Source organism: Chionomys nivalis, chromosome 21, assembly GCF_950005125.1.
Source record: "Chionomys nivalis chromosome 21, mChiNiv1.1, whole genome shotgun sequence".
NCBI classification, from domain to species: Eukaryota; Metazoa; Chordata; class Mammalia; order Rodentia; family Cricetidae; genus Chionomys; species Chionomys nivalis.
The window spans coordinates 10,477,340-10,502,154 of NC_080106.1; the positions used below are offsets into that span (position 1 = coordinate 10,477,340).

A 24,815-nucleotide genomic window follows, 5' to 3' on the forward strand; every position below is an offset into this window, starting at 1 on the left:
ACCGTGCACATCACCATCTGTGTTACATTTGCAAGGATAATGTGTTATTTTAAAAATAATAAGACAATTTATTTACCTCTGCCTTTTTTCCCTCTATTTGCTCAGCAGCAAGTGCTAAAAAAATGGGGAAAATTATCCAAACAAAAATATTTATGAGTAAATAGCTTATAGAGATGGGGAGGCTGTGACTGTCTAATTCTGGTCCTGCCCACCAAACCAAACAAAGACAGCGCTCCTGGCAGCGTGATTGAATTGTATGCAATTATCACCAATCTTTTAAACATGATGGTAACGAGAAAAGTATTAGCATAGATTAGGACGGCCTCAGAACATTTATTTCCCCAAGAATATGACTACTGCTTCTAATTTTTATTCATGGAATAGAGGAGATGCTATCTCTTATTTTTTTTTTTTTTTGGCAGCTTGATTTGATATTATCATTTTCACAATTTCCTTCAGGCAACTACAAGACAACACGATAATGTGGGTCATTTTGACCAAGCACATGATTCTCTTTGGACTTCAGGATTTGCATCCAAATTCATTGGTTCCTTTTTTGCATAAGATAATCCATGGGGGTGGGTCTGGAGAGATGGCTTAGCAGTTAAGAGTGCTTACTGCTCTCCCAGAGGACCATGGTTTGGTTCCCAGCACCCATATCAGGTGTATAGCACCATAACTGTCTGTAATTCTAGCTCTGGGGGAGCCTGAGACCCTCTGTTGGTTTCTGTGGGCAAGTGCATAGAGGTGGTATGTGCACATAACACACACACACACTCACACACATCATGCACATACACACACAGATGAAAACAAATCTTAAAAAGACATTTCCCCAACATTCTTCATTTCTGACACATTCTAGAACTATCCAACAACCTTACTGCAGATAATTGCCAATAGAACTAAAACCTTCTCCCTGGGAGGAAAAAGAGAATTCTCCTAGTTTTCACATTTGGTCTAAAACTTCGGGCATTGATGAAGTCTTAGGGAATTCCTTGCCAGCTGCAAATAGAAAATCAAGACATTCCCAGCTCTGCACTCTTTTTCAGCAAGTGCATGTTTTATAGGTAGGTAATCACCTGCCTACATTACCTGCAGGATGATGCATAAGAAGGGGTGCAAATTCAAACAGAGATAGAGAAGTTCTTGGCTCGAACCCCTTGAAAAGACCAAGGGCTCTTCTGCGGAGCAGATGTGAGGCTCTCTTTTTTTTAAGGGCCTCTTTTGGAATCTGTTTCTATTTGAAAAAAATAAAATAAAATTTCTCTGACCATTAGGTGCTCTGAGTAGGTTGCAAATTGTGGTCATGTTTAGAAAAGCTGGCAGATTCCAGCTGATGAATTCCAGTCTAGCAGCCAAGATGATCAGCTAAATAGACCATTTATCAACCATGAGACCTTTATCTGATTTTATTTTGTAGTTCAGCCAGACATAGTTTAAAAACACAGATGGAGCTGTTAGAACAGAGTGGCTGAGTGTGGCCATAGGAAAGAAGTAAACAGTGCCCCAGACGAACCCAGTTTCATTGAGTAGGATATATGGTCTTTATTTTCCACCAAGCTTTCCCTGAATATTTGAGCTGGGGGCACAGATTCCCCAAAGGCCTGCCATTCACCATGTGGATCAATGGGCTGTGTCTCAGGGCCTGGTGCAGCTCTTGGTACCAGTTAGACATCAAATGCGTTAATTAGACTGCTGGACGATGACACAGAGGTAGGACTAAACTAGCAACTAAAATAAAATGAGAACCTGGTAGTATATTCTGAGATGATACAAACTTAAGGAATATAGGTCATGTATGTATCTATCTATGCCTTACCCATCCACCATCCATCCATCCATCCATCCATCAGCTATACATTCATGTATCCATCCATCCACCCATCCATCCATCAGCTATACATCTATGTATCTATCCATGTATCTATCCACCCATCCATCCATCCATCAGCTATACATCCATGTATCCATCCATCCATCCATCCATCCATCCATCCATCCATCCATCCACTCACCCAATCACCAATCAGTCCATCCACTGTTTCACCCACCCGTCTGTTCATCTGTCCATTCGTCCGTCTGTCCACCCACTCACCCAACCACCAATCAATCTGCCTACTGATTCACCCACTTGTCTGTCTGTCCGTCTGTTCGTCCGTCCATCCATCCACTCATCCAAGCACCAATCAATCCATCCACTGATCCATCCATCCATCCATCCATCCATCCATCCATCCATCCATCCATCCGCTATACATTCATTTATCTATCCATGTATCCATGCATCATCTATCCATCAGCTATACATCCATGTATCCATCCATCCATCCATCCATCCATCCATCCATCCATCCATCCACTCACCCAACCACCAATCAGTCCATCCACTGATTTACCCACCCGTCTGTCCATCTGTCCATCTGTCTGTCTGTCCATCCACTCACCCAACCACCAATCAATCCGTCTACTGATTCACCCACCTGTCTGTCTGTCCATCTGTTCGTCCATCCGTCCATCCACTCATCCAAGCACAAATCAATCCATCCATCCATCCATCCATCCATCCATCCATCCATCCATCCTTCCATCCATCCAGTTACTTACCCACTCATCTCCCTATCCATCCAGCCAACAAATCCTGACTCTATTACACATCTGATACTGTGTTTGGCAATGCCAATATTCAGATGGGCCAGGAATCTAAGGATCCTTGTTTTAGGAAGTATCATTTTGGTAGAATATCAAAGAAAGTATATGATCAAGGTTGTAATGGAACATGCATCCGATTCCCAAGTACACCCTGTGGTCTTTTGACACTGAGCTTCCCTATGGAATGGTAATCTACAGCTTCACAATGGTAATCACTGATCTCACAAATCAGCTGTGCCCTCCCCATCATGCCTTCTTTTTAACTCAGCGAGCAGTTTCTAGGGTACGTCTTTTGTACTAAGAGCTGGGGGATATGTCAGGGAATAGCAGACAGAATCCTCTTCCTTCTAAACCTTGGAGTATGAAGGCAAAGGCAGCTGCTTCATTAGACCTCTCAAGGCATCCCAGGGAGCGAGGAGGAAAAGAAATGCAAGGATGGCAAGCCCCATGCAGTGGGTTAGAGGCCACCACCCCACTGCTGTACCTCCTGTCCCCAGTGGCACGCACAGGGAGAAAATTAGCCATGAAAACGGAAGACAAATAGGCAGGTTGAAAGCACTTGCTCAGCATGGGCCACCTCCTCCCAGATGCCAGATCATCTGTCTCTCCCCAGAGCAAATGTTTCCTGCTGGGTCCTCCTTGGGAGATGGACTCATGGGGGGAAACACGCCACACGGAAAATCAACATGACATTGCTATCAGCTGAGCTCACGGGAAACAGCTTTAGAGTCCTCACTCCAGACAAGCTAGAGATGCGAGTTAGCTTGGTCTCTTCTTGGGCCAGGACTGAGAAACGGAGGGGCTGTTTGCTTGTTTGTACTGTTATTGCCAATACATGAGCATCAGATCCATGAAACATGGGGTTGGGAGCTACCACGGTGGCTCTGGGAATTGAACCCAGGTTTTCTACAAGAGCAACCAATGCTTTTAACTGCTGAGCATCTCCCCTTGCCCTTCTTTACTTAAAAAAAAAAATGAGTGCGAGTATGTGTGTATGTTCATCCTTGTGGGCGTATATGCAGGCAGGCTGCAGGACAACTTTGAAAGCCTCATCTGTCTCTTTTGAGACAAGGTGTCAGTGGCCTGGTGCTCACCAATTAGGCTAGACTGGCCAGCAAGTCCCCAAAATTCTCCTGTCTCTGCGTCCCCGGGGCTGGTGTTATAAACGTATACTACCTATCACATGCTGCTCTTTAGCTGGGTTCTGGGGATCGAGCCCTGGTCCTCATGCTTTTGAGGCAAATGTTGTGCCCACCACTCTGCCCTCTCAGGCCCAAAGCATGATGTAAACTCTGTGTTGAACACTCAGCTGGCTAAACACACCCAGAATAGCATGGCTTCTCTGGAGCTCTCCAGAGGTAAAACTGACATAGAAGTTCACATTCTGGCTGACACCTGACACCTCTGTGTGACTCTCAGGAGAGGAGCCCAGCCTAGGAAGACTGAGATACTGCAAGCCAGGGAATCTGAACGCCATGGGCAGTTCCTGTCCCTTTAAAGAGTCAGAGCTGGAGCTTCGCGGGCTCAGCAGCTGAGCGCAGCGTTCCTGCTTAGCTCGCCCACCCAAATCATGGACACGTTTTCCTACAGATTGCGTTCATGTTGCCTGGCTCAGCACTGAACTCTGGAAACCCCCACAGAAGTGACACTCGTCATTCCTTGTCATTGATTTTCCAATTTCAATTAAATTGAATTTCTCCTTTTCAGGGCTGTTTATGTATTGTGGATTGGAATGCTTAATTCAGTTCCTAGAAGGACATACTTATTGCCATTCAACAAGAGCCAGAGGAGAGTCAGGAGCTTCAGGTCCTCCATGTGTCCCCCACGTAAACTTTAAGAATGCCGTATATGGTCCTCTGATTTATAAGTGGACTCGTGGGGTGCTTTGAGCTGCTGAGCTGGCAAAATGACAGTATTTTGTCCTGCCTCCTTGTTGCAAAGAAATGGCAAGGACCTTTGGAGTGCTCAGGGCTACAGAAAGGTTAGTGCATGTATGTGACATGATGTGTGTGTGTGTATTTGTGTGTGTGTGTTTGTATACAAGCATGCATGTGTGTGAGTGCACGCGCATGGTGGTTGAACAATAAGGACCACACCAGGAAGCCATCAATCATCCTCAAAGAAAAAGGGAATATCTGGGCAGGTAAGTACTTGCCGGGTCAACTTAGGACCTGATTCAGATCCCTAACAGCCACGTAAAAGCCAGACACCATGTGGTATGTATCCGCAATCCCAGCTCCGGGAAAGCAGGGACAGGCAGATGGCAGGGGCTCCCTGGCCAGTGGGTCTCTCTGCAAGCACAGGTCTGAGAGAGACGCCATCTCTAAGAATCATGAGTGGGAAAGACGCCAACATCTGATGTTGACCTCTGACCTTCTCACACTTATACACACATGTCCTTGGACACCTACCAACACCACACTTGTGCATGTACACATCTAAATACAAGGCAATTGTCACAGAAACAGGGAGGGTTGGGAAGAAAATGGAAAATTAAATAAAATGAAGGAATTCGAGATTTTCTACTTTCTGGTTTGTTTTTAAGCCAGAAACAATTAGATTTTCTAAGTGGCCACCACAATTTAACACAAAAGTTTCTCTTTTTCTCACCCTTCTAGCAATTTCCCACACCTACCTTCTGTTTCCTAGCCCTCAAGAATAAATTCTGGGGCCATTTCAACTCAACTCACCTTCCTTCCTCAGCCACAAATACATAATTAGAATGATCACAGCCCTCACACCGCAGTTGGCAGCGAAGATGCAAACATTTACAGATCATAGTCTTTGATTTCAAATTTATGATCTAGGCCAACAGAACTTTCTGGAAATGGTATGAAATTCTAGGTTGGCACTGCCTCCTGCATCAGCTTCTACTAGACACACGTGACTACTAAGCCCCGGGAAGAGGTGAGTGTGACCCAGAAACTGCTTTTCATTGTTTCAGTTCAATTAATGTAAAGTTTAAGGAACCAGCTTAACCAGTGACTTCTTAACGAATGATACAGCATTAATCCAGTAGAAGAGGGGATGCTTTAATGAGATGGGTGATAGTTTTGGGCAACAGGCACCTTGGCATGTTATGGCAGGTTGGTGAACTTAGAGATGGGGATGAACCAGACTTGAGAGGGAAGGTGTAGAGTCTCAGGGTGGGGAGGGGAGGCTGATCTAACCCAGACTTGTATAAAAGTTGTGGAAAAGCAGAAAAAATGGATATGAGAAGACATCCCAAGCCCTAGATGGCTCCGTTGGAAACACTGAAGGGAAAAGATACACAAAGCTGAGCCCATTATGGAAGGCTGGAGGTCACACGGTAGAGATGACATCCAGGGTCAAGCCTGGATCATGGTGTCTGGAACACGAGGCCGCATTATAGGATCAGATCTCAAGTAGAGGGAGGATGAGTCACACACAATCAACTTCCGTGTGATGTGTGTGACTTCATTATGAGCCACCTTGTGGACCGGGAACTCAGGAGAGGACAGGGCCAAGTAGGGGTGTATTTAAGTCAAAAGATAAACAATGGTTGTGCACAGGTTCAGTTTAAACGGGTCAGCTGATACCGGCTTTATGTGAGCAAGTGGTGTGTGTATGTAGAAGTTAGACCAAGGTCCCAAATTTCTCATTTTCAGAAAACCTTCAAATAGGAGTGTTTTGAAAAAGAAGTATTAAATTGAAATATTTTGTTAGGGCCATTAATTCTAAAAGTTTAAAAACACTGGGCAAAAAAAAGCAAAGAACCAATAAGACCCAGGGCATCAGTGTTTGACATGTGACCCGAGGGATGGGGGATTTCACAGACAGTCAATGAGAGAAGGGCAGAGGTGGCAGGGAGGGGGAGGGGACACACGAACAGAGTTGCCTGGCCATACCAAGAACAACCTGGGTGATCTATGTCCCCTTTCTTCCCCTTTGCCATGTGACCCTTCCTTCCCTTCTACAGGGACCAGAACCTCAAGAGTCTGAAGAGCAAGAGGATGGGCCACCAGGTGGAAAGACTAGAAATAACCAGGGCCACCCAGCCCCGCAGTGTCTGACTAGGTCACATCCCAGCCCATTTATCTTCAGAGATTTGATCACCCAGCCATGCGCAAACATCTCGTTTCTGCCTTGGCGGTTTCGACGGCCCTTGGCGCCCACACATTTCCTTCTGTGGGAGCTGTGTTCTATTCTCACAAAGGAGAAAACACACAGCCCTTTCAGCTTACCTCCCGGTCCAGCAGGGCAGGCGACACCACGGTGACGATGTCTCCTTTCTCAGGATCGATGTAGAACATGTTGGGAGATGGTTTGTCAGGCGTCTGCTGACGGATGTTGTACCGCAGGAGGGCATTGTCAGTGGCCGGGTCATCTGCATCAAATGCTGTCATCCGCATCACTGTGGTCCCTAAGGGGGGGGGGCAGGACCAAAGGGTGGGAGATGGTTATTAAAGAGGCAGGATGGTCAGGACCTCATCCCCATGGGCAATGCAAGGGAATAACCTGCCAATCATTCTCTGCATTAGAAAGACAAATCATTTGCCAAGCTCTGCTTTAGCTTTTCCTCCCAGCTCTGTCACATTAAAGGGCCGGAAAAACAGAAAAGAAAGCTCTGCTGTTCGGCGGAGTGACAGCTTAATTTTTCCTTCTGCTGATGTGCGATTTATTTTTACAGGCTCTCGTTCCATTTTGGCTGTAGCTCTATGACAACAGCTTTCATTTTAAACCTCTTATGGGATGCCTGTCTATGCCTGGGACAGGTACTGGGGAAATGGAACCACAAAGGGGGTCAGACATCATGGCATCCTGGAGCTCAGAAAGGCAGAGACGAAACGAAGTGGAAGTTATTAATAGGACATGGGGAGTGTAAGGAGCAGCTTCGTTAAATCCAGGCTCAGAGAAAGTTCCTGATGGAGTGAGGAGGTGTGGATACCCTAGGTGAAGGACGCAGACCTTTAAGGGAAATCTATTCCACGTAAAGAGAACACGAGGCAATTTTACATGAGCACCCGCTAGAGAGTGGTCACCCTCTCTCAGGCACTTCAGGCCCAGACAAGCAGGAGACATGGACACAGGATCTCCTTCTATGTAGAAACACAGACTGCTTGATAATGCCTGGGGTTGCCAGTTTGTCATCTTCTGTGAGGGTCTTGCTCACACACAGCCAACGTGGAGGGAAACCAGGCTATTGGCTTACAAGGACAACTGGGCCGCAATGAGTAAAAACAATACATTTGCTTTCTTGACATCTACTCTCCAGAGTGCTCATATCAAGCAGTTTGCACAAAGTTCATGAAGAGATTCTCTGTTGTAGCAGGAAATTTGGAATCAACCTAGCTGTCCAGCAAACAGGAAATCAGTAAGAGGGTAGGACCCACATATGAGGAAATACTTTGAAGCTGTTTGGGGCAAGTAATAGACAGAATACGGTCTACCATGGACAGCACTCACTCCAGTTGCCACCACCAAATAAAATATATCAGGTTGATGAGTGACTTGTATGCCCCTTATGTGGACCTGCTTGCCAATGGAACTCCCACAGCTGGCATGGGTGGCACAGGTACTATTTCTATCTACGAAACACAGAAGGTTTGCAGCACTGAGCCTCACACTGGTCGTGCTGGTTAAATCTGAGGACAGAGAGGGGTTGGGGTGGTTATGAGGGAACATTTCAGCCTATCCTGCCGTGTTCTCGTTGGTCTCACAGGGTGGTTGTAGCTTCTAAGCTACAATTTAACTTTAAACATAGTGTAATTACAAACACCAATAACAGCATGGTCTAAAATCCACTCAGAAAAATAAGGCTACTTGCTCTAATGATTTGGTGAGCATCATGTGTTCGGCTCAGGATGATGCGCCCAACCAGGACTCTTACCTGAAGTGATCTAACTGAAAGCAAGGACAACTGTACTTTCCAGTAGGAACTGTCCCATATTAAAAAAAAAATCCAGAAGCTTAAAGAACATGCTGAGTTTCCTTTCTTTTGACTTACACACTCCTCCTATCATCAAAGCCAAAACATTGATTTATTTTTCCACACTTAATTAGAATCCGATTTTTAATCATTCGGTCTGAGTGCAGCTGAACAAGGGCAATCCAGCCACCCTAAGGTTTGGATGGAAGTGTTACGTAGTTTTGATTCATTTCACCCATGTTGCTATTAGCTGTGTGCTGCAAGGCACATCTACTACATATCTTACTTCTTTGCCTTTGGAATGTTGCAGAAAAAAATACAGATTCCAACACAAGTATAGAACATTCTTGGTGGAAGCAGACCCCTACCTCTGCCCCAGATGTTGGAAGGCAGTGTTAATTATGCATGCTCTCTCCCTCTAAGACACACTGTGGATGAAATCAGAGTTTCCTACCCAGTGGTTCTATGTAGTTATTCTCAGTCTCCTGAGTTGGTGCCTTCCTAGCCTAGGAAGAGAAAGGCCATCTAAGGTTCTCTGCAAAAGTCACAGACAGCTTTCAAGTCCAAGATCTCATCTGGAAACATGTGAACTCCTTGTGGCTGAAGGCAGAGAAGGAACCTTGCCCTCATCAATTCTACAGCAGCATCTCAGGTTAAGTACACTCGACACAGTGTATCTCCCTTAGCTAGCGCCTCCTGAATGTTTAATTGATTGAAACTGTTCACTAATCTGCATTTAATTGAAGTTATAGCTGAAGGAGGAAAAGAAAGTAGAAAAACGAAGTCATCATGGCCGGAGACTCACATATGCATCTGCATAACTAGAGGAGGAGGAAAAGACTCAGGGTGAAGCACTTCTGGTGTGTGCCAGGGAACTCATTCTGAGTGTCTTCTTTGTTCTCATGGAGTTGATCAGAGGACAGAATCAGGCTTACCCTAACTTAGTCCCACAGACACAGAAAATGTCTTCACTTTAATCAATTGTTGGGAAAATAGGAAAAAGGTTTGAAGCCCATCATTGTCTTCACCCAGATGTGGACACACAACTGGATTTTCTTTCTTTTTTTTTTTTTTAAATTAAATTTGGATTTTCTTCTTGGTAAATTCCACTTCCATGGAGACTTGTCGTGTTCACTCTATGCAGCACAGTGGCCAGAACTGATGTGGTTTTAATGTGAAATGTGGCCCACAGGTTCATGTCTTCACACACTTGGTTCCTAGCTGGTGGCACTGTTTTGGGAGGTTGTAGAAACTTCAGAAGGTGGAGCCTTGTTGGAGGAAGGGGGGTTACTGGTGATGGGTCTTGATGTTTTATACCTTGGACCTGCTACATATCCACTCTCTGCTTCCTGATCCACCCATATTTGAGGAGTCCGAGCTGCATGATCCTGCTCTAGAGCCCCGTGCTGCTGTGCCTTCCTTGCCATGATGGACTGTTTCCTCTAAAACCATAAGCCAAAGGAAATCCTCGCTCTCTCAATTGCTTCTTGCCAAAGGAAATCCTCATTTTCTCAATTGCTTCTTGCCAGATATTTGGTCACAGCAATGAGAAAAGTAACTAATACAATGACTTTTGGGCTAACACACACACACACACACACACACACATAAAACGTGTGTGTGCGCTAAGCCCTATGAGTGTGTTTGAGCCCTGTGATGGTGCAATTCATCTTATAGTTCTTCTGCACACTACCTTGACCACCAGTGCAGTGTGCTGCATTGTGCACTTGCCTGTACCAGGCTTTGTTTTAATTCAGCTGACCAAAGCCACAATCTTGTCTAGAGAGTAGCTTACCTCTTGCTCAACTTTCCTTGGCAGTTTTTGTAACTACCCACCTGTCACCAGCCTGCCTCAGCTCTTGGTTTGATGTTCCTTCAGGAACTGAACCCAGTGGCCATGAACAACTCCAAGTCAATGGTTGAACCTGTGTAGATGTCCCCACTGTCTGTGAAGATACCTTGGCCTTAGCCCCATCATGTGTCCTGAACTCCAAGAAGAATCCCTTCACTGCCAGTCTGACAGCCTCCTGCCATGCTTGGCTTATGCTGTGTGTGTTTCTGGATGGCAGGGGAAGGATAATTACAATATAGACACGCTTTGGGCCCTCCACACAGTACTTCTCTGTCTTCTCCCATCACGATATTCGGTGTGTCAAAATAAGCAATAATCACCCTGTCATTCCCAGAACCAGGCAACCCAGCAGTTGCCTTCTGGAGAAAAATGAAAGAATTACAGGTTGGTGGCTGAGACTCACAAGTTAGCAAGTCATTTTCTGACAAAGGGAGTCAGCTGCAAACCTGGCAGGCTGAGAATAAAGGTGGTCATCCTGTCCTGGGCTGGGAGTCCCTTCTTTTTCACCGTAGCTCTGTGATGGAGATGCAGTGTCTGGTATCTGGTGTCTTGACCAGGGCATGAGCACATCTGAAGCTTGTTTTCCTGTGACTGTTGAGTCTACAAACCTCTGCCAGAAATGGACTCTTTGGCCTTGGGGTGGGGAGGCTTCTCAGAGATGCCTCGGCATGCATTGCATGTAGTCTTATATTTTTGAAACTCTTTTATTCTCTTATTTATTATTTGACAATTTCATACATGTGTACACCAGCCCTATCTATGCCCAGGCTCCTCTCATCATCCCTGGACAACTCCTAACATCATTCTTTCATTGTTTCTCTCCCCTTTCTTTTCATGTTGAGACTAGAGGTGCTGCCTGCTGGCTCTTGACTGATCTTGGTGGGTTGATCTTGTGATGGTCATTGTAACTGCAATGAGCTTGCGAGCACAACAGCCATGTATATCATCCTGAAGCTAGGACTTCATAGCACTCCTACAATCTCTAGCTCTTACAGTCCTCCCCACCTCTTCTCTGATGATGTTCTCAGAGCCTGTGGGGGAGGGAAGCCGGTAGGGATGTCCCATTGAGGACTGAGAACTCAACAGTCACTAATTCTCAGCATATTCATGATCTTCCTCGGACTTTATTCCAAAGCATGGTCCTTTGCTTGCTCACCAAGTGCCAGACTCTGTATTAGAAAATCCTACAAGTGAATTATATATGGCAGATGTTTAGGTCTGTGCCCTGTATTTCCAGCAGTGTGGTGAGGGCAGCTGCAGGCCTTATAGGGGGTGTGCAATGTTGAGACAAATGAACGGAGCCAGTAGATGTCACCAAGTGAACTCCTTATGTGTCATAGGACAGTAGGCATACACACACACACACACACATACACACACACACACACACTTCACAGGATTTTCCCACTTTCCCCATTCTATTATGAAGTGTTGGCTCCACAGACACCCTGTCTTCTCTTCACAACATGGTATTTTGTAGGTGAATGGACCATTGTAATATCTAATATTTCAAATCTCTTTTTTAACAACAGTTCACTCTTCCTGCATACATAGCAAGTCTAGGAAAGACACAAGTTTTCTTTATTTCTTTAGTGTCCACCTGCACATACTCACAGATGTTCAAGGGTACAGTGGGTGCCTTTCTTCAGTCACTACCCACTTTTTTTTTTAGAGGCAAGGTCTCTCACTGATCTAAATTCATAGACTGGGCTGTGCTGGGCAAGGTTTCTCATTGGCCTGGATGTTCAGCTGTGTGGAAGGGCAGCTGTAGGCGTTACAGGGGTATGTGAGCGAGGAAGACCCACGTGTCTCTTGGTCTCTAGTCCTGGGGTCATAAGTATGTGCCTCTCTTCCACATCTGACTTTAAAAGAAAAGCATAGATTCTGAGGCTTAAATTCAGGTCCTTAAGCTTGTAAAGCAAGTACTTAACCAACTGACTCATGACCCCAGTCCCAGTACTCTACTTGACAACCACGTTTGGAACTCAGTTTGGACATTGCCCATGGAAACGTTGCCAGGGAGTGCCTTGAGGGATCAGGCCCCTTTGACTCTAGTTATGCTTTCTCTCTGCACCTAGACTTTTTTTTTTTTAAGTTATAAACTGTCCTATTAGCTCAGGCTTACTATTAGCTCTTATAACTTATATTAACCCATTATTCTTATCTATGTTAGCCACATGGCCTGGTACCTTTTTCAGCGCAGTAGGTCACATTTTCCTTCTTCCAGGACTGGGGAGGAATGGGCTTCCTCCTTCCCAGAATTCTCCTGTTCTCATTGCCCTGACTCTACTTCCTGTCTGTTTGTCCCGCCTATACTTCCTGCCTGGCTACTGGCCAATCAGTGTTTATTTAAAACATAATTGACAAAATACAGAATTGACAGAATACACACCACATCAAGAGCACAAGCAATACTCAGTTGCTGGTAAATAGTTGTTATGTGTACAGTCCACCTGTACAGGACTGCCTGCTGTTCAGGTCACCTGTACTGTACTGCCTGTCTACCATGGGCTGTTTTGCGTGTCAGGCAAGGGGCTGGAGATTGAAACACACACACACAGACACGGGTCATCCTTGAAACAAGAATGCCCCCTTTATTGTGTTCCAGGGCAGCTTATATAGGGCTCTCCTTGATTAATGGCTATGCCCTAGCTCTTGGGACTTTTCAGCTGCAAGCCTACCAGAAACCACACCACCCCCCCACCACCATCAGGAACTCATAAGGGTCTCATGCCCAGAGCAGCTGCAAGCACAGGAAAACAAGGTGTTTACTCTGCTGCGCCTAGACTTTTGAGGAATGTACACTCATAGCATACTTCCTCCAGCCTCAACCTCCCTGAGAACTCAGGAACTGTTATGTAAACTGTACAAACCACTGAATAATAACTATATGAATGATAACCATCCAATCTGCTGGACTCCAGATAAAGCCCATGTTCCACACTGCCCGTGTTTCTGGAAAGCCACCCCAGTAAGGAATTGCAAGTGGCATCTTAGGGAGCTGTAAATAGTGTCCTGTTTCCAGTTGACCTGTATCCGTCTCAGGTCCACTTTATCTCCCTTTGATGTTGTGTACGCCCTAAGCCATGCCCCCAACTGGATTTCTGGTGTGTACAACCTAAGCCACACCCCCAACTGGACTTCAGGTGTGTTTGCTCACTACCCCAATGCTCTCCTGGCAGGTGGGCTGGGAGAAGGAGGTCAGCTCTCTGTCTTAGGGTAAAGGGCAGAGAGAGGGTTTCAAAGTGACTGGAAAAAGAGAGGAGGAATTGGGGGATGGAGGGCAAAGACCTAAAACCAGCCCGGGAGAAGCAGTTGTTCATGTCTGTCCCCTCTAGCTCTTGACCATCCAGGGATTGTCATTCACCAGTCCAGTCCCCTCCCACAGTTTTCAGGTGGTGGTAGACAGGGGAAGTTTGGGATAATGTGAGTTTTTAAGAAGAGTTGTCAATGACATTGGTTCCTTTTGTGACAACCGTACTGTCCCACTGACCTCAATGCGTAGCTCTCTGTGGCGAGGTACCGGGTCAGGGGTGACTAGGTCACTATGCAGCACCCCCTAAGATAGCTCACAAGATTATAGTGCTTTCAAGACATTAGGAGTGGTGGGGACAGGCGCAGAGTCCAGCTAAGGGGTCAGCCATTTTCCATCCCATGTTACCTGCTGTTCTATTGACACACAGACTGGGGGATGCCAGACATCAACTTTTTAAGCAAGGATGGGAATTGGAAATTTAAAATAAGCTGTCAGCATGCTTCTGTGCTGGACACTTGTTCTCATTTTAAAAGTAAAAGATAATTGAGTGGAACCAGACATGGCAAACGAAGCGAATGTGGCAGGTGCTGGTCTGAACTTTAGTGCTCTCTGTATTTTGAACCTGACTGACATCACCGTGATTCTTTACCCTGAAGCCCTGAACTGCTCCTCCTTAGAGCTCTGGAGGTAGGTTCCCTAACAAGATGAACTTCTCTCTAAAGAGTCCTACTTTATTGAAGTCACTGTTTGAACTTGCTGTTTCCTGTAGCCACAGCTAATTTCTCATAGATACAAGAAGGAAAGTCTGAGAAAAGCATATCTTTATCCCTCTCCTCCCCACTTCTCTCTCGAGCGTATGCATACCTGTTGATACCTGTTGTATGCATACCTGTTGATACATGTCCCTGCCCATAGGCACATGTAGAGGCTGGAGAAGGATATCGGATGTCCTGCCCTGACACCCTCTATTTTATTCCCTTAACACTTGGTGAACTTGGAGCTGGGCTGACAGCCAGCCGGTACTAGCAATCCTCCTGTTTCTGCCTACCAGTGCCCCATAGGCACTCATGACTGGCTGCCTAGTGTTTTACATTGGAGCTGCAGATTTGAACTGAGGACCTCATGCCTTCACAGAGAAGTCTCTTCTCCACTGAGCAATCTGCCAGGCCTCGTGTGTGTGCACGTGTGTGTGTGTGCTCATGTGTGTGTGTACATGCATACGTGCATGTGTATGTACATGTGTAGGCAAGCATGTAGAGCTCAGACATGTCAGGAATCTTCCTCCAGCATTCTCACTGAACCTGGAGCTCACTGATATGGAGACTTGCTGACCAGTGAACTCTAAGAGCCCCCTGTCTCTACGGTCCTCTCAGTGTCGGGGTTACAGGCACATGCCGTCACGCCCAGCTTTCTGTATGAAGGCTGAGGACCTCAACTCAGGCCTTAATGCTTACATGGCAACTGCTGATTGAGTCATCTCCCATCTCCACACTTTACCACATACTTAACATTAACCCAGAAAGTGAATTTTGTTCCTTTAGACTAACTATGAGAAACACTAATTTAGGACAGAAATCTGAACTATGCAGTTAGTTTCTCAGGTATGATGGAGCATTCGAATCAGACTCACTTGAAATGTTCGGTACCAGAGATAAGTAAGCCCTGTGTTGGGGTTAGGGAATGGCAACTCCATTAGTGAATCTAGCTGCTCATACCTTCTTACAGCCAAACACTTCCGCTGTCCCTTCTCACAGTGACCGTGGGGTTAGCCATGGGGCAGTCTTCAACCAGTGGCACACAGACACACCTTACACAAACAGAAGCTGGGCAGTTTTACACACAGAACTTATCTCCCCAGAATCCACACTCCTTCTGTAAGAGCTGGGATGACCTTGGCTGTCCCTGGCAGACACCCTTGACTATCAGACATTGAAGGCTGAGGCCATCTTATACTGGCGAGCACCCAGCTGAGCTCAGCCTAGGAAGAGCAATCTCAGGTGAGCCGAGGAGAAGACCTACCTAGCTGAGCCTTTCCCGGCGTACAAATGGTGCACAGATAGATACATGGACTGGGGTTTTAAGTCATGAGGTTCTGGTGTGGCAACTGACAGCTGGTAAGGGCATATAAATCACTGACTCAGTACACATAACTTAGAAAGTGATACATAATTCAACACCGACTTTAGTTTCAATGTGGGACTTTTCCTTTTTAAGTAGATAACTCAGCAGGTTTAAGAGGTAGACTAAAAATACAAAGAAACAGGTGCAGAAAGGACAAAAAAAATGCTGAGAACAAACTGCAACGTGCTTGCCAAATGCCAGTCTTTCACAGATGGGTTTTGGGGGTCACCAAGGATGCCACCACCAAAGCAGAACCAACCAAACCCGTGTGTTGGCACTGGCTGTTTGGGTTGCTAGGCAGAGTTGGACTTTCATATCCAGAAGAACATAGAACTGAACTCCTACAAAGTCTACCCTCTGGTTGAGTAAGCACCACCAACCAGGAGCACAATTCTGCTCTTCAAAGTGAGCGAGCGCGCCTTCAATTTCAAGGCAGTTGCTAACTCCGTTTAATTGCAGCCCCTAAGTGTCTCTGGGGCGGCTGCGATTACCACGGACTTGATTTGAAATGCAATAGACTTCGCCTCTCCAATTTTCTCTCCTTCCCTGGAGCTAGCTGGCTTTTTAAGTACAAATTGGCAGTCAAATATGTAATAAGTTATGACAAGTTGCGCAATGGTTTTCTCTCCCATCTGCTCCCAAAGCTTGTTTATTTTGATTTGAATATAGGAGTGGCAACAGACACACCTTAAGATGGTTTTAGTCTCTCAACAGTCTGTGATTTGTTTACCCAGGGAGCTACTTTTTAATTAAACTGGGGTGGGCCAGGCTTTAGGAAAAATTGTTTCTGAGACACTAAGTAACAAACAACCCAAATTTCTATCGGGAGTCATTTTGTGGCCGTTCATCTGGGAGTGTGAGCAAGTGCATACATGTGTGCAATTGTGTGTGTGAGAGAGATATGTGTGTGTGTGTGTGTGTGTGCTGTGTATGCATGTGCAGATGCTTGTCCTTACAAAGAAGACAGAGGGACAGAGGTCAGGTGTGGTTCCTCAGGATTCATCTTTTTATTTTTGGGGGTGCGGCAGGGTCTCCCACAACCTGGGGCTCACCCATTCAGGTAGACTGGCCAGCCAGCAAGCCTCAGGGATCCTCGTGGCTCTGTCTTCCAGCACTAGGTTTAAAGCATGTAACCCCCAATGCCTTGCTATATAAAACCTGAGCTCTGGAGATCGAACTCAGGCCTCATGCCTGTGAGGCAGACATATTACCAACTCCGCTGTGTCCACAGCTCCTTCATCTTTAAGGTGATATTTTTCTCAAACTTATTAAAATATTCTATATTTTTGCCAGTTATCCTTCTTTCTAATTGAGGGTGCTCTATGCTGAATTATCTGATCATGCCTAAAACACCCTAAAGAAGCAAGTTTAAGTGGAAATGCAGTTCCTAATAGTTCACCCTAATAGAGGAAAATCTGAAAATTAGAGCAGCATGAAGTGACTGCTGTTCTCAACTATGAAAATGCAACTCCACAATACCACAAAACTAACAAAAAGATGCTGTGTGTGTACGCGTGTGTGTGTGTTGGTCCTTTAATTTAAATGCTTTTACAAAGTGAATTCAATTTTCCTTAGCTCAGTGTAATTTTACCACTGGGGGCATTTGGCAATATCTGCAGATGATGTTGGTTGTCACAAGATGAGACATTGGGATGTAGTTGGCAGTGGCCAGAGGTGCTACCTTTGTGAGAGCGTAAGAGCCTTCAAGACAGTGAAACGGTGCTCTCTGCTCCGCAAGGCGCTAGTGAACCGAGTGTGAGGAAGAGTCAAAAGACAGAGAAGGAATGGAAGGGTTTTAAAAATCACCTCTCTTCTAACATTAAGATACTTTGTGTGTGTGTGTGTGTGTGTGTGTGTGTGTATGTGTGTGTGTATGTATGCACATACTACATATGTAGGGGTGAAGCATAGACCACATGAGGGTGCCAGACCCTCTGAAGCTGGAATTACAGGTGGTTGTGAGGTACTCTATGTGGGTGTTGGAACCCAAACTCTCTAGAGAGAACAGCAAGTACTCTTAATCTCTGAGTCATCTTACTCTCCACCTTGGAAATATCTCTTGAACTTTTTTATTATCTTTATCTATTTGTGTGCATGCATGTGTATGATCTGTGTGGATGGACACATGTACTATAGCTTGCATGTGGAGGTCGGAGGGCTACCCTGTGGTGTCTCCTTCCACCTCCATGTGGGTGTCAGGCTAGGTCGACAATTGCCTTGTCCTCTGAGTCATCACCCCAGCCTCTGTTACATCTTAAGGTGGCAATGAAGGTGGGGGAGGGGTGGTAATGCCTTTGTCTTGTCTTTAAGTTATTTACTCTGAACAGTAAGCTGACAGCCCCCTTATCTGTTTTAATGACAGAGGTCAGCACTGATGCTCTTTAAAACCCACTCCCCGAGGCTCGGAGTCACCCAAAAGCTCAGACTGCAGAGTCTTAACACAGAGTCCTGCCATCTCAGGTTCTGCCCACTGCAGGGGGATCCTGATCAGGGACAGGCAGGAGAAGCTTGTGCACAAGGTAGGGCTGGGTGTGGTTACCACGGTAACAAGATGCTAAGGTGTAGGATGGTGCAGGTCAGCCCATCTCGGACTCTGGTTCAGCAGGAAGACAGTAAGGCACATTGCTGGGAGAGGGGTGACGTTGCTGATTTTGCAAACAGATTCTTGAATTGGACAAGTAAATACATAGTGGTTAGCATGGTGCTGTTGCAAGCTGCCATTGTATGGCTCAGAAGTCGGCTGTGATTGATGCAAGCTATGAAAGAATTTATAAAATAACAGTGAATTAGAAGAAGGCGCCTTTTGAGCCTAGGGAAATGGATCTTTTATGAAGACTAAAACTTGATGAAGTAGCTCCATCAGGACCACACAAATCTGAAATTAAACATGCTGCGATGGGAAGGGGGGGGGCGTGTTCTGGACCCTCTGGGCTTGCAGCCTGGGAAAGGGCAGCATCTTCTCCTTGGTCCTCCGTGTCACGTGGAGTCTTTTCCACTCACCATGCAGTTTCTCCACACTGTGAATGGCACTTTGGAAAACTGCGTTCCTTCATCCAAGCCATCAGGATGCCATTCAGGGAATAACAGAGACACGGAGAACTTAATGCACATTTGATTCACCTTTGTTCCCCACAGAATGGAACAGGGTCAGGCACACAGTAGGTGCTCAATAAATGCCGGGTTAAGGGCAGAAGGAGAGCCCCATTAGTTTGTGATAGGCACGGATCTCATTTCATTTGAGGTTTTAAATAACCTTCCCTGTCCCCAGGTGCACATCTTTACCTCCTGAGACTTCTGCTAGCCTAGATAAATGCTCGTCTCTGGAAACGATATGGCGGGGGACAGACTGACAAGAACCTCCTCTACAATGCAAAGGGCTGACAGGCACCCAGTACGAGTTGATGGCTGCTGTTCTCTGGCTTTGAAACTGAGCCCAGAGACCCAAGTATCGTTCCTCGTTGGTTTCTAAATGCGCCATGTGGTTGCTGACTTCCTCAAGCCAAGTGTCTAGTCTCTTGTTAGGCCTGACAGTCAGAGAGGGATCAATGGTTCCCACATCCATCCCCTGTGGAAGAAGAGGCTGTTTTCTTATCATGTGCAACCCACAGGGCACTTGCTGGCCTTCCAGAGAACCTGCATTCAGTTCCAGCACCCATGATGCTAGGTGGCTTACAACCACCTATAACTTTGGCTCTAGGGGATTGGGATCCAAGCCCCTTCTTTTCTGGCTTCTGCAGATACACACACACACACACACACACACACACACACACACACACACACACTGAAAATAACAAATGTGAGAGGGATGGAGGTCAGTAGACTCTATGCTCGGTAACAATGAAGAAGGTGTTTCTTAGATGAAAGTGAGGATCGTGAGAAACGGGTTCCGATTTTAAGATCTAATGTTAGGCTGTATGGAGAGAGGCAGACACTGGTCATTGTCACTATCAGGGCACTACCCACACTCTGTATTTTATACACTCTACGTATCTCCCGACTTTCAAATAGATGCTCTCCTTGCCAGGGCTATCTCACTCTGCAGTGGTCATTCTGCTCAGATTCTGCTTGGCTCAGCTCTACCCTCTCTGGATGCTTGCTTTGAGTCTGCCCTACCCTGGAGTGTGCAAACAGAGCACCAAGGCTGTCACGGACTCTCAACTTTCTCGTATTCTACTAGAAGAGATGATAGCTTTTTTAAAAAAACATTTTTTCATTTATTTTACATACTAATAAGTTTCCCCTTCCTCTTCTTATACCCTCTTCCTTTCCTATCTACCCTCCTCCCCATCCACTCCTCCTCCATCTCCATTCAGAAAGGGACAGGCGTCTGGTGGGCTTGCACAAAGCATGGCACACCAAGTTGATCATTAGTTTAGCCACTCTGAGAATGCTCTTCTTTCAAAGGTCACCATCACACAGTGCAGGACTGGCATGTGCTCTCTTTGGCCAGTAACACTCAGTCCAGCATGCTGACTGCCCAGTATACCGACTGCCCATCATGCTGGCAGACTTGTTGAAACACTCACACATGACCCTTGACCCCTGGATAGGTCTTGCCATTTTTGAGAGGAAGTGGAAGAGCCTGTCTCAAGACACATACCTGAGCATGATGGGATCAAAACTAGGCAACCAAGGTTTCTAAGTCTAGACAGGGGCTGTGCCTTTTATAGTCAAGAGCTCTGGGGACTGGTATGGTGGGCCTGCAATCCCAGCTACTCGGGAGGCTGTGGCAGGAGACTAGAAGGTTCAAGGCCTGCTTGGGTTGCAGAGAGATTTGGCGGCAAACTTGGACAACTTAGTGAGAACTGTCTTCAAGCAAGCAAGCAAGCTAGCAAATAAAAATCAAGTAAAATGATGGCTGAGACAGAAGGTCAGTGCCAGAGCGCTCACCTGGCATGCATGGGGGCCCTGGCTTCAAATGCTAGTACCTGAGGAAATAGAAAGTGTGTGGGGTCTCTGCAGGTGGCAGGAACTGGTGGTACCCAAAAGAGGAAATAGAAGCACTCAGTGACCTGAAAATGTACTTGTGCCCGATTTCCTGAGAATGACACCAGGGAAGGATGGTCCTGAAGGTCATCGGTTCTGCTCTGGAGGTCAACTAATACTGCATTCTTTCCAGGCTCAATTCTCACAGACACGTGAGGGCCAGCTCCGAGATCTCACAGGTTCTGCTCCCACTGCCTAAGCTGGGTTATCTTTTCAGAAGCATAGTAAAGAGGCCCAGGAAGATGGATGGGTGACATCAATTCCCACTTAAGCTCTAGCAGGGGCTCACTGGATTGAGAGTGAGACAAAGGTTGCCATCACGTTGGTGCCAACAGTTTGCCTTCTGTTTCAGGCAGGCTCTGAATGCATACTGCCTCAGCCTTGCCTTTATCCCGACAGTAGAAACTCCTTTGCTTAGCCGATGGATGGATGGCCGTCCTTCCCCTTCACCCAGTGTAGCCAATATAAGCAAGGTATAAGGAAACGACAGCCTGTCTTTGTCCCCATAAAGAATCCTTTATGTCCACGCCTCCCCAGCTCCTTCCTCAAGCTCCCCTTCCTCTCCCCCAGAAAATGACAACCTCAGTTATCTGCTGTTGTGTTTCAGATTTTGACTCCTCTGTTTCTAAACACATTAGCCCTTCTTGCCATGTATACATGGACTCACGCCATTGAGATTTCCCGCAAATACTGATTTTCATGCTATAGTATGTTCTAGAAAACCTTTGGGCAGGTCCTGGGATCCTGCACTGTCCTTTATGAGCCACACTCTGGTAGTGAGCACACAGACTGTTTGCTCCTTTTTCTGCCCCTGCCAGTGAAACCCACGGATGGAAGTTCCTCCTTAGTGTTTTCCTGGGAATGGGCTCCACATTTTTTGGTTAAAGAGATAGTGACAAATCTAGTTTCTAAGTTGCTCCAATATATAATCCCAACAGTCGTCACTGAGGGTCACTGTTTTCCTGTGCCATGGCCAGCCAATACATCCAACACATGGCGTTTCTAGATTTAATGTTTAGCAACCAGCTAGACAGGAAACATTATGCGCAATTGTATATAAACGTCACTTGGATTTTGCTGGTTAGTTTGCTGGAAGAGCTCTCTCTGTACTGATTGGTCATATATGTTTACTTTGTCAAATGATTTTGTATCCCTCAGCTCTTTTAAACCGAATTCATTTGACTTTCTTATTAATTACAGAGGTTCTTTTTATAACGGAATGACTAGCCTTTTATCAATAAACGTCTTTTCTCATTAAGTGTGCTACAAACATCAGGTTTAAGAAGGTGCCTTGAATTTCTGTCTCTGACAAATACTGTCCGCCCTGGATTCATCTCTGTTGCTGCAATTAAACAGCTCTGACCAGCAGCAGCTTAGAGGAGAGAAAGGATCGTAATTCCAGGACCCAGTCCACCACTGAGGGGCCGTCCAGGCGAGAGCTCAAACAGGTCCTCGTCATACCCACAGCCAAGAGCAGAGAGAAGAGCAGGCGGCCATGCTGGCTGCCGGCTGAGCACTCAGTGGCTTTCTTCCCTCGTACACAGTTCCAACCCAAGTCATGAAATGCCTTACTCACCATCAGGGTGGGTATACCCACCAAGTCACACAATCCAGACCATCCCCCACAGAAACGCTGGCAGGCCTGCCTGACCTAGACAAACCTCAGCTGAGGTTCTCTGCCCAGGAGACCCTACGCTGTAGCGAGCTGACAGTTAAAAGGAACAGCACGCGTCTTTTTATTTTTTTCCCATTGCCAAGACACTTCATGGATGAACTTGATTACATCGGTGTATCAGGTTAAAATCTGTACACAATGTCCTGGCATCTGTTCCCCACCAGCTGACAAGTGACAGTGCTGGAAATGACAGTGTTCCTGGTCCATTTTCACTTCGGTTCACTCGGCACGTCCTTGTTCCATTCAGAGAAGCTCACTGGCATGTGTGTAATTTGATTTTCATGAAGCAAACAAAAAGTTTTTTCTCCTCTCTCTCTCTCTCTCTCTCTCTCTCTCTCTCTCTCTCTCTCTCGTGTGTGTGTGTGTGTATGTGTGTGTGTGCTCGCCTGCAGGTGCGTTTGCTAGAGTATGCACACCTACATCTATGGAGACCCGTGATGGATACTGGGAGTTTTCCTCAGCTGTTTTTCCCATCCCATCTTTTGAGACAGGGTCCTTCACTGACCCTGGAGCTCTCCGTGTGGGCTAGACTGGCTGCCAGCGAGCCCCTGGAATCCTTTTGTCTCTGCCCAGGCCTCTGTAGTACCAAGTGTTTATCACTGCGTGCAGCTTTCACAAGGGTGTTGCAGATCTGAGCTCAGGTTCTCATAATTGCATAGCCATGACTTTACCCAGTGAGTCATGTTCTCAGCCCTGAAAAGAACTTTGATACAGAACTGGCCTTTAACATTTACCCGCAACCATCCCAAGTCCTTCAATCCCATCCACCTCCTTGCTACACTCACCACAAGTCTGAGACTCGTTCAGCCATTTTCCCGGGGCTCTGGCACAGCCCGGCCAAACCGACTCAGAACGTTTAATTAGTTAGCTTACTTCAAGATGAATGCAAATCAAAAAAAGTTCCATTCTCACCTGTTTATGAGCCTACAGCAAAATTAATTAAAGCTCTAATGGAGAAAAGTAAGCAAACACTTTTGGAATAAAGGAAATAAAACTCGTGAGGTCTGAGGGAAAGCTCATGAAACATGAGCGAGTCAGTTATTTAGAGTCCGGTGTTTCTGCCTGATAATTTAATCACCTTCACTGCAGCCTCTCTCCTGTCGGGACATAGGCGAAGAAGAAAGGCCCTTTAAACACGGGAGGTGGTCAGGGCAAGTCTCTTATCAGCGGCACAGCCACAACCCGGCGCTACCCCAACATCACCAGATGGCATTCCAGTGTGTTTGCCGAGTTACTAGTTTCATTAAGACGTATTATTACTTTTTCTTTCTTTCTATAAACTTGTAAAATGTGCACTTTCCCCATCATTTTGCTTAATTTCCAAGGACCAAAAGAAGTGACTGCTGCGTCATTGGTGTGTAAATTAGTCCTGCAGGGCTGGAGCAAGGGTTCAGCAGCCAAGAGTAATGACCACTTACTCTTCCAGAGGATCCACATTGAGCTCTGGACTCTCAAGTCCTGCAGCCCACAGCTGCCTAGAACCCCTGCCCTGGGGGATATACACCCTATTCTGTCTCTACTGGCACCTGCATTCATGTGTACATACCCACATGTAGACATATAATTAAAAATAAATGTAAATCTTTAAATTGGACTAGCGTAAAGGAAAAAAAAATGCATGTGTGCATGATGAGATTGACAGATGAACAGGAAAGCTACATAGAAAACGGCGGCTCCCTAGTCTGTGAGAAAATATTGGTTTGCATGAAGACACTGGCACTCCTGGACCATGTCCAGAGGCAGTCCCTCCCTAGTGGTGGCACCTTGTGGCTGTGGAGGTGCAGTGGAGCTGAAATTTCAGCACAGTTGGGCTAGGTTGGAGAAGGAGACAGCAGATGCTGGGCCCAGGATCAGGGAATGAATGTCAGAATAAGCATTCTTGCCATCAGGGAATTGAGTTAAGGAGCCAAAAAGAAAAGATAGGACAGGATGAAGGGTTTTGCAAGATGGCTCAGGTTTGCAAACAACCGGAAGCCAAAGAATGAAGCGTAGGTAGGTGACCCATAAGGCTTCAACAACACTTAAAATAACAACAATAACAAATCAACAATAACCCAGTTGGTAAAGTGCTCACTACATAAACATGAGGACCTGAGTTCAGATCCCCAGCACCCATGTAAACCCAGGGGTGACATTTTGCATTTGTCAGACCAGGACTTCTTGGGGTGCAGGCTGTGACCCCCAAGTCAGTGACAATAAATCTATGTATCCATTCCGTTTTTTTTTCCTTCCTTGTCCATGCCCCAGACAAGGGGCATCTTAAGAGAGGGATGCCCAATTTTGGCTTACAGTTTAAGAAGGGATGCTTTCTACTCATGATGGGAAAGCAGTAGTGACAGAGCAGGAGGCGGTCGTGGAGAGCATAGGGAAGCATGTCACA

At 46.1% G+C, this 24,815-nt stretch overlaps 1 protein-coding gene across 1 annotated transcript in view; it reads right to left on the bottom strand.

Annotated features, from left to right (window-relative positions):
• Cdh13 (cadherin 13) overlaps positions 1–24,815 on the bottom strand; it is a 940,941-nt gene that overhangs the window by 191,549 nt on the left and 724,577 nt on the right. The window contains exon 7 of the mRNA XM_057754115.1: positions 6,858–7,036. Coding sequence (XP_057610098.1) covers positions 6,858–7,036 — 179 coding nt within the window. The remainder of the gene's footprint in view (positions 1–6,857; positions 7,037–24,815) is intronic.